The sequence below is a fragment of the Gymnogyps californianus genome, chromosome 4, assembly GCF_018139145.2.
Source record: "Gymnogyps californianus isolate 813 chromosome 4, ASM1813914v2, whole genome shotgun sequence".
In the NCBI taxonomy this organism is placed as follows: domain Eukaryota; kingdom Metazoa; phylum Chordata; class Aves; order Accipitriformes; family Cathartidae; genus Gymnogyps; species Gymnogyps californianus.
This window is the reverse complement of record NC_059474.1, coordinates 70315642-70329068: the sequence shown is the minus strand read 5'-3', so window position 1 is coordinate 70329068 and position 13427 is coordinate 70315642. Positions and strand designations below refer to the sequence as shown.

The 13427-nt window shown below is 38.0% G+C and overlaps 1 protein-coding gene across 5 annotated transcripts in view; it reads right to left on the bottom strand.

The window, feature by feature from the left end:
• INPP4B (inositol polyphosphate-4-phosphatase type II B) overlaps positions 1-13427 on the bottom strand; it is a 290171-nt gene that overhangs the window by 122857 nt on the left and 153887 nt on the right. For all 5 annotated transcript variants that reach the window (XM_050895911.1, XM_050895913.1, XM_050895915.1 and 2 more), the window contains exons 8-9: positions 5720-5770; positions 2330-2409 (exon numbers count right to left, since the gene is read on the bottom strand). In XM_050895911.1, the coding sequence (XP_050751868.1) occupies positions 2330-2409; positions 5720-5770 (131 nt within the window). The remainder of the gene's footprint in view (positions 1-2329; positions 2410-5719; positions 5771-13427) is intronic.

Sequence of the window (13427 nt, the reverse complement as noted above, 5' to 3'; positions counted from 1 at the left end):
TCAGAGGAAAGCAAGTTTAGATTACTAGATTGCTCTGGTTAAACTGCCAATGAAGAAAGCTGGATAATTTCTACTGATTTTGTGCTGCTGAACAGCCATAATCAGGAAACAACCCCGCATTTAAAAGGTTAGGATTTTCTTCTTTAAAAAAAGAAAAATTCCAGCCAACTAAAACCTACCATTTAATGTATCTGAAAATTAATTTGAATTGGTATAACATTTGTCCTCTAGTGTTAGCTGCACAGAGGACATACAAGACTAAAAATATTAATTAAAAGCAAATCTGAAAAGGCTTAGAGGTTCAGCTGAAACTAACCTGGCAATCTGTCATCTATTGCTTATTAGTTATCCATCTGAACTTTTTGTTTACAAATTAGATGGGTTAGATACAAAATACTTATTCTTTTCAAAGTTTCCTGAAACTTTACATCCTGTCAATTATTATGGCATCTGTCAGAGGCATTCTTTCACATCAAGTTTTCAGTATGTCCATCAGAGAGGCAAAGTTTGTCCCAAAGAACCTGAGACAACTTGAAATTCTGTAAGGACAGACTCTTACAAACACTAAGTTGGTATTTGTTTATCTAGCCATACATTTCCATAGAGAGTAGTCAGTTCACATTTTATCTGATCAGTTTTGCTTGTTACAAAACAAAGTTATCTGCTTGTTAGGCATGGCATTTTCTGTGTTTGGGAGAAATTAAAGTCAAGGCATTTTGTTAACTCTGCCCTGTAAACTACACACACGTATGCAACTATTATTGTTATAATAGGAAGGCAGGTGCAGTAATAAAACCAAAATACTTCAAGAAGTTTCCTTTTCAAAGCAATGCAGTGTCCTTGACATAGTGACAGTACCACAACATTGCTGAATGGGTCGTAATTTGGGCCCTCAGCCAAATCAAGACTGACCTCATGTACACCGGATAAAGAATGGAACACAACTTTTCTACAGCACCTATAGACAACATCCCAGGCAGAACATATATCAGTGTCTCAGTTTTCCTAGTCACAGTTTCTTTTCTCCCAAAATTTTGCCTATGTAGAAACACGGTGAGTTTGGGCAGTTGCTCTGTGAACCTTACCTGTACCTACCCAGTAATCCCAAATAAGCCTCCATTGTGCTTGCAAAAATCAGCTCCACAAAATCCCTGCACTGTATAAAGACCAATGAATTAATTCTGAAAATCACCACCTAAAAGGTTTCCCCCTAACCTTCAAAAAGTTTTGATTTGTATCTTGATTCATCTTAAGCCATGCAAGTCAGTATCAGGGGTGAAAACTGAATTTTTTTTCTTCAGTGCACAGCTTTAAGAAATATCTGTTCAGTCCAGTCCTAGTTTTTGAACACGGGCTCTAACTCTCCTACAGCTCTGTACGCTGTGTCACTAGAGTTGCACATCACCCCCTCCACTGCCATTTGAGTTTGGCTGCATGTAACAATGAGTTTAGGAGACTGCAATCAATTTCATGAGAGAAGCCTTGAGTCATTAGGTCTACCGTCTTTAAATATGCCTAGTAATCAAACCAGCAAACTGTACAGTGTTAATTCTTTAAACCACACACATCAAATGAAACTGAGAACCTTATGCTCCTTTCTAAAGGGAACTTTGAAAGAATATCTCCTACTTCAAGTTCCCTGCAATTCTTCCATAGGTTATCATACCAAAAAATTACTAACCTTTTCTAATCTGACACATGGCAAACTCCAGCTTAAAGAATTGGTATTTCATTTTGACTTTGTGCATGGCAGAAATAGAAGCACTTCAAGTTGACATCTAATGTTCCTGAAATAATATGGAGTTTCAAACACAGTCAAGCAGCAATCATAGAATCATTTAGGTTGGAAAAGACCTTTAAGATCATCGAGTCCAACCATTAACCTAACACTGCCAAGTCCACCACTCAACCATGTCCCTAAGTGCCACATCTACATGTCTTTTAAATACCTCCAGGGATGGTGACTCAACCACTTCCCTGGGCAGCCTGTTCCAATGCTTGATAAGCCTTTCAGTGAAGACATTTTTCCTAATATCCAATCGAAACCTCCCCTGGCACAACTTGAGGCCATTTCCTCTGGTCCTATCACTTGTTACTTGGGAGAAGAGACCGACACCCACCTCGCTACAACCTCCTTTCAGGTAGTTGTAGAGAGCGATAAGGTCTCCCCTCAGCTTCCTTTTCTCCAGGCTAAACAACCCCAGTTCCCTCAGCTGCTCCTCATAGGGCTTGTGCTCTAGACCCTTCACCAGCTTCGGTGCTCTTCTTTGGATGCAAAATGCCATGGGTTATTAATTCAACATGGTTTACAACAGAGGAAAACACTTACCTGAGGGTAAGGGTCAACTGTTGCTCCTTTGACTTTACCAAGTCTCCTACTCTAAAAGTTGTACAGCCCAGGAAGCTTCGCTACAAAACAAAGCAGAAAGAAAAGATAACACCTCCATTAATTTTTGAAGTTTTAATCGTTACTTTTTTTGGTCTCACACTTGGAAATCTTTCTTTGGTACCTAGAAAAATATTACTTTCCAATATACTAGTTTGACACACTATCCGGTAGAAATTTTTTATGCACTTGTAGCATGATTATCAGTAAATTGTTAAACTCTGGTTTTAAGGGCAGGAGCCTCTCTCTTTTTCATTAAGAACAGTCTGAGAACCTGAAAAAATAACAGTAAAATGTAAACATAACATTGTAAAATGTACAGCCACAGCAAAATTTTCGTTCAGTACAAGCATTTGCATTTTGCATCTTCTTTCTGTATTTCCAGTTTCTAGATTACAAGAAATGCTAAGTTTTCAGTGTTTTACCAAAGTTGTTCTTGCTATGTTTTTTCCTCAAGCCTTAGGCACTACCATCTATGTATTCCAAATATGAATATATTTGCTAAGAAGGTATGTTTTACACTGAGTTCAGCATAAGTTTATTAAATGTTATATTCCTCTAGTTTATAGCAGTGTTTGTAAGTACTTGTTTCTTTGATTTCCATTGTAAGGTGGACCTATTAATTGCAGTACAAGTGCAGAGAAATGTGCTAATGAAACTAGAATGTCTGAAGTTAAATTAAGCTACACCACTATATCTTTTCCTTCTATCAAAATCACCTTCACGCATCATCAAGAAAATAGTGCAAAGAGGAAAACAAATGCATCTTCTTTTGCATTTTGGTTATTTTTTTAACCTCTGCTCATATCCCACTGCACATTGCTAAAATCTCATTTGGCCAACTTGGCCAACCGTAGTATTCTTGCCCTGGGAACAATGGGAAAGAAAATAGCAGTCTACAGCCATCTTCTATCCATTTATCTTTCAAATATACAACTCAATATCACTTGCTCTGAATACATTACAATGAGATCATAAGATTATGTTGAATTTTTGCAAGAAAACAATAAGAAGTACACAAAGTTTGGTTTTATTACATTATACTAATTTTACTCTACCGTTGGAATGGCAAAGTAAAATTCCAGGCCAAATTATGTATGTTCTTGGATATACAAATTAAAGAAGAATCAAGTTGCTCTGAGTCAACACAGGCTGCATGCAGAGAGCAACTTTCCCATTCAGGGAAAAAGAGAAGAGAATTTGTTGCTACTGAGAAGTGTAACTTCCTCTGGTGAAAAAACCCTGCAGCCTGCTTTCTTTCAGGGAGGCCAGCTGGATACTGAGTGTTTGAATGCTAACAATAAAGCTCTACATTAAGATAGGTTTTCTTGCATATAAATTGTATAGTTCAACTCACAATTCTCAATTTAGGTAAGCACCGACACTGGTCTCCAATTTGGTAAATTAAGTCATCAGTTATGACTCATTCCTATCAATGACACAGGCTTAGATTTCCTGTGCTTTGGTTGGCACTTAAGCAGCAAAGGAAAAAAGATGCAAGCTGAGGGTCTAGGGAAGGCTGGGAAAAAGATTTGGGAAGTGCTGAACAGGAAGTAAGGAAGAAAAAAGGCCTATAGGAAATATATAGAGAAAAATACCTCAGCTGTACAAGCAAAGACCATGGTTAGTTTTCACTGCCAAAATGAAACATGTACATGACAGTATTTCTTCACTAAAACTCTATGGTGGCACTGTTAGCTCAGATTAGTTATCTTCTTACAAGAGCATATCCTTCTTAGTACAATAAGAACACATTCCGCAGCACAATGTCTACATAGCAGCCTTTATTCTGGCATTTCACGGCATTTGAGTGCTTGTATTTGCAACCTTACCATTTGGCAAGAGGGAGAGGGGAATTGGAATGAAACTGCTATAGGTTGGGTCACTTGGGGCTTCTTTCTGCAGCACAACAGAACTACAAATCCATTTAAGAACCCTAAGTCGGAGTCCTCATATGATCAGGGCTAAGAAGCAATTACACTGCTCTTATACAACCTAGGAGCTTTGGTCATTGTACCCACTAACCATCTCTGAGTGTCATATCTAGTTCTTCAGGGTCATGAAATTAAAGGTGAATAATTTTATGGGCTTAAAAAATTCTACTTATTTGTCTGTTTCCTATTTTTATGCTTATTTAGAATAAAATTTTCTTTGCCTGACAATGCAATTGGGAGTTATTTGCAAAATTAAATAAAATTGTGAATGATCCCATGACCCAAATGAAGAGACTTATGCTAATGTTCAAAGGGTCTAATTTCAAATAATGGTGGAGAATACTTTTTTCATACTGATTTAGATACAAATAGTCTGCCGTAGGGCCTGAACTGGCAGTCTACAAACCAATCTAACTTTGCACATGTGACTTGGAGAGGCTTGAACAGTAGGCTTTAAACAGAACTGCTGCTGTAATGCTAATTACAGAGTAATATTCCTCTGTAATTTTGTTAGTGGGGTACTTACGATTATAAATCTTAAGATATGTGCCTTGAGTAGTTTGATGAATAATCTCAGCTAGCCAAAGAGAAAAGTCTCTATAACAGCTATACGAAAAGTAGAAAAACATCGATTATTTCACTAAGACTGAACTTGCTGCCAAGCTACAGATTTTTCAAACACTAGCTAAAGTCCTGGAAACTATGCCAAGGAAGCCCTGGTAATGCAGGAAAGTCAACACCTTAGGCCAAAAATTTTAAAATCCAGTTATTTTAAATGTTTGCAGACATAGGTCTGATACCTGCACCAGATGATGTTTGGTCTTTTATTTAGCTTCAGCAGGACCAACATTTCCCACCCCCATGAGGTGTCCATATTATCTGGGAGGTTCTAGCCTTCTCAGACCCAGAAATGACATCCCAATACCTTTGCCAAAAGTTCTACAGACCTATACAGAAAAATAAGTCCTCCTTATGTCACCAGTGTAATTTCTTAAAGTGAACCCAAAGGCAACTCCTACAGTAGAACTTTTTATACTGTGCACATCAAAACCAGAAAGCAACAGGCCAGGCTCATTGAGGCAATGTGATTCCAAGCTCTCAATCTCATCCAGATTGCTTGTACGGCAGTAGCAGGAAGTCTAGATAGCTGTGCTTCCCTCAGGATAATTTCAGTTGAAAAGGATTTTCAAGAAATATGTGAATGTGATTACATCAGTCACTGAGACTATTACTCCTGCCTTGATTTTTTTATTCATTTAACCCAACTTCTACTATTAAAAAAGCTTGCCAGCTCCTGTTTAGCAGTTAGGCAGAACACCATTTCTCTTCATTAGCTGTCTGTGTTTGCTGATGAGCTGGGGGGGGGGGGGGGAATCGATTAATTAAAAAAATTGCTTACTCCAACATCTGCTCTTGGCTCCTTGTGATCAGGTAGGACACTGGTGCGGACCTGAGAGAGGAAGAAAAAAAAAACAAAAAGGCAAACGAAACATTATTTTTTTGTTTTTACTTTCCAATAAGAATGAAAGAAGTGCTCATGCATTTTTTCCTCATACTTTCTACATTTTGGAGATAAATTTAAAAGGAGGTATATATGTATATATAATTTAATAACAATTAATTAATAATTTAAGCACAATATCTTCTGGTTCCTGTGGAGAAAGTCTCTCACTACTATCCATTTATCATTCTGAACTTTCCTGATTCTCTAAAGGGAGGAAGGCTGTGCTCAGTTGTTCCTTTCCTAAAATCAGACTCTTTGGCTCTAACTTGAGTGCCAGAATTCTTCATCTAGAGTTGTTATCTGGAACCAAAATTTTCAACCACAAATGAAAGAACACAGTACGTTAAAAAGTATTTTCCCCAAATAAGTACTTGCCTTTGCAGGCTGATCTGCAACAGACATCCTGATCCCCAGTCTCACAATGTATGGCCCTGTCTCCTCCTGCCACTTCCTGAGCACCTCTGAGGTGACAGATATTTTTAGGCATTCATAGAAAGAAAGTCCCTGTATTCTCCCCTACACGGGACCTCCAGTTGTCCCTGCATTTTCTGCAGGGTGGAGCTGCTGTTGTACACAACTACTTTGATTTCACAAGGCAAAGTATGGGACAACCTGACTTCCTCTTACCGCTGTATTTCCCAAAATACAGTACAGGGTTTTGGGGGGGTGGGTTTAGTGTCTATATAATTTATTGTTGAATGTTGGTTGAGAACAGAGAACTGATTAAACAGTAAAAATGAGAGAGAAAAAGTATAAGCAAACCTCTGCAAAACCCCTCTAACATGGTCTGCCTGAGCCAAAACAGCCCATTGGATTACCTTGCTGGTAAAAGGATGCCAGCTTCAGCAACACACAAGGGAGGCATGTACTGAGCATTCACATCTGTTTGATCACCTAGCCTAAATAACTGATATCCACTTACAGCACGGCCCCCCAAGGACAAATTTTTGGCTTGATTTCAAAGTAAAACTCAAACTTATTTTGCAAATCTGTCAGCAAAAGACTCATTTTGTCCCATGCCCTCAACTGTGTCCCTCAATTCTTTTATTCTAGCTGCAACTTACTATACAAAAAGAAAATCCTCCTTTAAAACAAAGGTAATTCTACTTGTCTTTGTTATCCTAAATACAACACGTTGTTAGAAAGGGCCAACCAAAAATCTACCACAGAGACATGACAAAGTAGATCCATAGCTTTTCTCAGTCAACTCTTATCTCTTGATTCTCTACAGTGAGAACAGTTTTTTTTTTTCCCCCACAAAAGCCTGAAGACAATAAAGAAATACTATAATTAATTTAATGAGGGCCAGCATACTTTAGAAATCTGTGGGAGTCCTAATTTGGATGTAATTTTACATTTGGATTTTTTCCACTAATACGACACTAGCAGTTCCGAGGCATTTGGCTTTCTACAGAACACTAGTACAAAATTTTCAACACAAAATTCTTATCTAAAATTTACCTGTAAATACTTCAAATCACAAATGAAAATAAAATTACTGATATCTCCTTTTGGTGATACCTGTCTTACCCTTTTGGGGGCTGGGGAAATGGGGGAATAACTTACAGCAGAGCTGTTTCTTAAAAGAAAGGAGTATCAACGCCAGGCCAAAAATTCGACATCATTTTAAGATGCTAAAAAGCTGTTCTATATGCTAGCCTCAAACAGGTAAGATCTGGCCCAACATGGAAGTGAGGTATTTCCATTTTCTAGTTATTATGGATACTTATTCAAAAAACATGAACAAATAATTTAAGAATTAACCTTCCTCTTCATCATTGATTTATAGGAAGATGCATTTGTAACCCAAAAGCAGTTCAGGAAGTATTTTAAAACATGTGTAATTGTTTTTGCATGATACTAAGGTGTGCTTTAAAGCAATAGGAAGCCCAGATATCTTTTATGCTTATTGAAAGCAACGGAATCAAACATACACTTAGAATCGTAGAATATTCATTCTTTCTTTTGCTGGATAAAGTCTCAGTTCAGGAGAACTTACTTCTGTTTTTCTGACCCAGCAGAGAAGTGGAAAGGGATGTCAAACCCTGAAAAACCTACAGTATAAGCCTTCCATATAACAAAAACACATTTCGTAATTCCAAATGGAGTTAAATAAGTAAAAAATTTTTTGCTTGTTTGCAGTTCCAAGCTCAATTTCATTAGTGTCACAATGAAAGGAGTAGAAAAAGTATCTGCAAGCTTCAGTTTTCAGTTCTGAAATACTTTCGGTTCAGCTACATGGGGTTTTGTTTGTTTGTTTTCATTTGGTTTTAACCGCTTTATAACCAGTACTCACACAGCCAAATGTACATAAATACCGCGTTTGGTGGGACTGGCATTAGACTGCGCCTCTCTTCTCTCTGAAATATATTTCTTTTGAAAGAAAACTGGATTTTTTGATCAAAGTGTGTGCAAATTTTTTTTTTTAGAAATAGTTTTGAAATATTCATTAAAAAGAGAAGTCATATATGCATATATAAACACATATATGGGACCTATAATCTGGTCCCTTTCATGTTGTCTATTGGTTGAGTTCCCAAACATACTTAAACTCTCAGAATACTGCAATTATCAGAGTCCCATTACGAGACATCCACATAGGCCCCGGCAAGCATCATTACAAACACGAAGTCAGACAGTTCGCAACCAAATATGAAACATAAGAAACAACGTAGCTCTAGTCCCAATCCACAAAATGAAAGAGGAAAAAAAAGAGAGAAATACAAAGGATTTGAAAGAGCAAATATTATCCCAGTACATTACCTGATTAAACAAACTGCTGTACTTTTTAAAACCTTGTCATAAACCAACTTTTCCCTAATGGCCCCAATAGCATTCTAAACCAACTACAAAATATAAATACAAAAAAAAGGCAGATTCTAATCTCAAGCATCCATTATTCTGTTAGAATTTCACTCTTCTCATTATTTGCTCTAGGTTTTCCTGAGCAAAATGCAAACCTCTGAATGGTGAGTTTATTCAGAACTGGGGTAAGACTGAACTTCCCTGGAATAACACACATTACAGTCTTACCTTCCCAGACAAGAGATGTATGAAGAGATCAAAAAAGTAAGCAAAAAAGACAGCTTGTAACCTAGGTCAAATGCAAAACGTTTATGACAAGTATTCCTTCCAGTGATTTAGTTTGTAAAATAATACAGCTATCTTGTATACACCACAGCTTGTCGTACCAGGAAGAACACTAGTGCACTAAAGTGGATACTCATGATATGTTTTGTTTTCTTTAAATCTCATATAGAACAATATGTAACTATCCTTATACTTTCTAGTGCATTTATCACAGACATATCTATCTGTCAAATTTCTCTAGGCATAAATGCTAAATTCAGCTTTAATTAACTGTCCTTTAGTGTAAGGCAGCTTTTTATGATTAAAAAGAACATTTCTTTCAGTCATTCATGGCAGTCTAAGCCACATCCACACACACTGTCAAAGTTCAGAAGACTGAATCATTATCATCACTGAAACTTTTGTGCCTGCCCTTAATTAAAGCCTTTGCATTTCAGTTTATGATCAAAGGCCACGTTCGGAAGGCACTGAAGTTTTGCAAAGAAATAATGCTAGATCTTTTTCTCAGTTACTCTAGATTTACCTCATCAAATCACCAGTGGCTTGCAATGACTTCCCAGTACTTATTGCTGTTGGCTGCTCAAATGCACTATTCTGTCACCACTGTTATATGCTCCCGGCTTCTCACAGTAACTAGGTACACACCACATCAGGCAAAGCACAGGATAAGAGAGATTACTGAAAGTAGTCACTGAAAAATGGACTTGCACTCTTTCAATATAGCACCTTCCAGGAAGGCATCCACCATTTCACTTCCTCAGTATAACCCTGGCAGTAGTATAAGAACACAACATATGCAGACAGTTTTACCTTTACGTTACCTGGAGGTGCTCTGGGACAGTGACCGTCTGCACCTTTCTTTCCCCCACAGGCCCTTTTGCACAGAAAGCGAGCACTGAACTCTGCTAACACAACCACCACAACTCCACAGAGAGCTGCTACGGACAGTCAGTCCCCATCCTCACCACCACCGCCTGCCTGCCAGCCATGTGGCACCACCCGTCAGAGTGTGGGAGTAACTGTATTTCTTGTAACTTTTCAGTCAAAGAAGTTGTAGCTTCATGTATATGTGCTGGATGAGCTGAAAATGCTGAAATTGTTACTGGGTTCTGCAACAATATCGATCAGCTTTTATAGGATAGTTCCTATTCCAGTACATGCAGCAAATTCATTTTTGAAAGAAGATATTGATGAGACACTGTGCATTTACCAGCTATTTATTTTCATCATATAGATTAACAATTTGCTAAATAGTTCAATCAACATAGCGTAGTCAGCAAAGTAAAACACTTCCATCAATACTTTGTTGGATACTGGCTTATTGGATGGAGGACAATGCCAATACAGTCATTTTCCAACCTTCAGTGCATAATTATTTCTAAGAGTCCATATAAAGCAAAAAAGAAAATCTTTTCCCAACAGGCATGCATGTGGTATTGCAGGGTTTACAGTTCCCATGGAAAAGTTGCTAAGCAGAGACACTAACAAATGTTAAAACTAAATTAAAGATGAAAACAATTAAATGGAACATAAGCTATATCAACTTTACTGCAACACTTTTGCAGTGGTATAATATATATTATGTTTATTATATATTAATAAAATAGAAAATAAAAATTATAAAATATTATCTATATATTTTCCCCTACTATATGTATGCCCCTACTATTTGCTGTATACCAAGTGACAGTTTCAGCTGTTTATTTATCTGAAAGGGTCAAACAGAAGGGCAGGTGTATCTGCATACGGTTGGATATTTTTTTACAGGCAGTGTTTGATTGTGACTCTCTTGCAGAGTGTAGAGTCAGAATCATTCATTTGTGCAGCACTGAGACTATGTACTACCTCCAGGCACACTTTTCAAGAAATAATATGAGGATAACAGAAAATACAAACTTCTCAGTCTCTAAGAATCATCATAAACTGCTTTTCCTTCCAACTTCTCTACAACTGAATATCTTACTCGTCTCTATGTAGGCTGCATCTTTGTATGCTTTCTAGAGAAGAGTACATGGTACAAGATAAGCATTATTGTTGGAGATATGCGAGAAACAAAAACAAAGGATGCTATTTAGTTAACGAGGCATGACCTTGAGAAGAGAAACAAGATGACACCATAAGTCAGTGGGTAAAGACATACCAAGATAAGCACAGGGGCAATCAAAGAGCTACTTGAACTGTGAGTGAACTATCCTAATTAACATACTAGAAAACCCACCCTTGAGTAGGGAGAGCCCCCTACCAACAGAAGCCCCTTCCTCACAGAATATGCGCAGTAAAAAGGAGGACACTACGACTTTAAGTGGAGATGAGACTTGCGAGAACCAATAGGAACGAGAGTAACTAAGCAAAACTGTAAAAATACTGATAACTGTTGCTTGAAAGGTATAAAATGCTTTACTGTGTGTTAACCAGGTGTGCTAGCTTTGTGGAGTTACCACCTAGCACCCATCTCTGCGCAGACATGAAATAAACAAATATCTCGGCTCTGTGTGTTAATCGGCTTTTTTGCACACCGGGTGAAAGAATCCTGATTTTTGGGACAACATTATGAGATCACCCCAAGCAAAGACTGAGGTTAACAGAATTTAACAGGTTATGTAGGGGCATAACTAGGTGTATGAATAACGAGCAGAAAAATACAAAAGTCTTGAGTATTTGATTACAAATACAGTTTTGTTTGTCTTTACAGCTTGGGTATATGATCAGAATTGCCTTCAAAAAATGGAAATCCACAGTTCGGAAATAACAGATTACTTAGGAACTCTCTCTGTATTGAGCGCATCACAAAAAGCACGCCACCTCTGCAACATCCAAATGGAAGCTGGAATAGACCAAGTGACAAAAAAAAAAAATCTATACATTATGAGTGCTTTGGGACATGCGACAGAGAGTCAGATCCGATCCAGCAAGGCTTATTAACTCAGCATAATTGCCAGCCATACCAGAGCTGTACTACCTTGCTCTGTGCCTCTACGCAAAACGATACTGACCGTTTCCATACAATGGCCCACTGTAGCTCAGATTGCAGGAGGAGGTTACAGCTTGGGTACAGGGCCCGACTCGGCATGGCTCACAGCTTCAGCTGCGGACACTCAGGCTGCACATTACCAAGCACAACTAAGAACTGACTGCACTGAAGATGTGCTAGGAGGAAAAAAGGCAGCTCCTGTTAATGGTCTTTCCCCCACAAAGCACTAAGATCACATACCCAGCTTCTTCCCCAGTATGCTCCAAAACTGAAATACACAAAGCTGAAAATCACGCATTTGAAACACAGTTATAACAACCTCCCTATATCTAGGTCTATTCTCTTCCACAGCTATCCATATGATAAATAACTAATCCTTGAAGGCAAAGTCCTAAGTTTCATTTATCTCTTGGAGTCAACTTAAGTATAAAAAAACCTGTCAAATCTATCCATATAAATCTAAATAATCTTTAATACGTTTTCAGTGTATGCAATGAAAAAATGGAAGGAAGAAACTGTTTATTTACCTTGTTAACGTGGTACACAGCATGAGCACTAGATTCAATTTTTTTAACCTATTTGAAACAGGTTTTGGTTTTTTTTCCACCGAGAAAGACTTGTCAACTGTAAGGTTATGCAAGAGATTAAAAGTGACAAAGAAAAATGGTCTTTATAAATTACAGATAATTAACATTTGAGTCTTAGTATCATTAAAAATAGATGCTCTTCTGCTACTAGTAATTAATTTGCTCTTTATTGAAACTTGGGGTACAGATTCTCTGCCCGTATCAGTTGCTGCAGTACATTGCTTTTTCAGGGAGAAGAAAAAGCTGTCTATTGCTGCACCCAGTTAACTCTCAGCTAAGAGTTAATGCAGACCTATGCTGCAAAGCATTATTCTTTTGCATGATGAGATCATTGTCGCTCCCCTTGTGAACAGCTGCTAGCAAAAGATGACCTTTGCACTGTGGTTCCAGTGCACACAGTTTGCACCCATGAAGAAACACCTACAAGCGATGGTTCAAGCATTGCAGGGGTCTGAAACACCATCCGTTCTCAGCTGCAAGGCATCTAGCCATGACAGGGAAGCGACACAGCACTCACCCGCTCAGAGTCCCCCACAGTGATAACTGCTGACTGACAGAGGCAGCGTCGCATTGCAGGTTGGTTGGTTGCTCATTAGTCAACCTGTTTTTTTAAGAGGTCGAGTTTTTGCAATCATTATAATGACCACTGGTAGCGAAATAATGAAATACAGGCTTTTTCCTCCATCTCTCAGTTCTTTTGAACAAAGCCCAACAATGTGAAGAAACCTTCTGTAGTCTTAGATATAGGTACTGAATATTCTAGGCATTTCCTCAGTTATAATTTTTATATAACATAATATAACATCATGTTTGAAGTCCTTAGTCATTACAATCAGCCAGTAGGCTGGTTGTTCTCCCCCCCCCCCCCCAATTTCCAGAAATCACCCCTTTAAAGTCTGTTGCATACTGGGAACAATCTGCAAAATATGAAGAGAAAAAAAATCCCTTTCAAAGT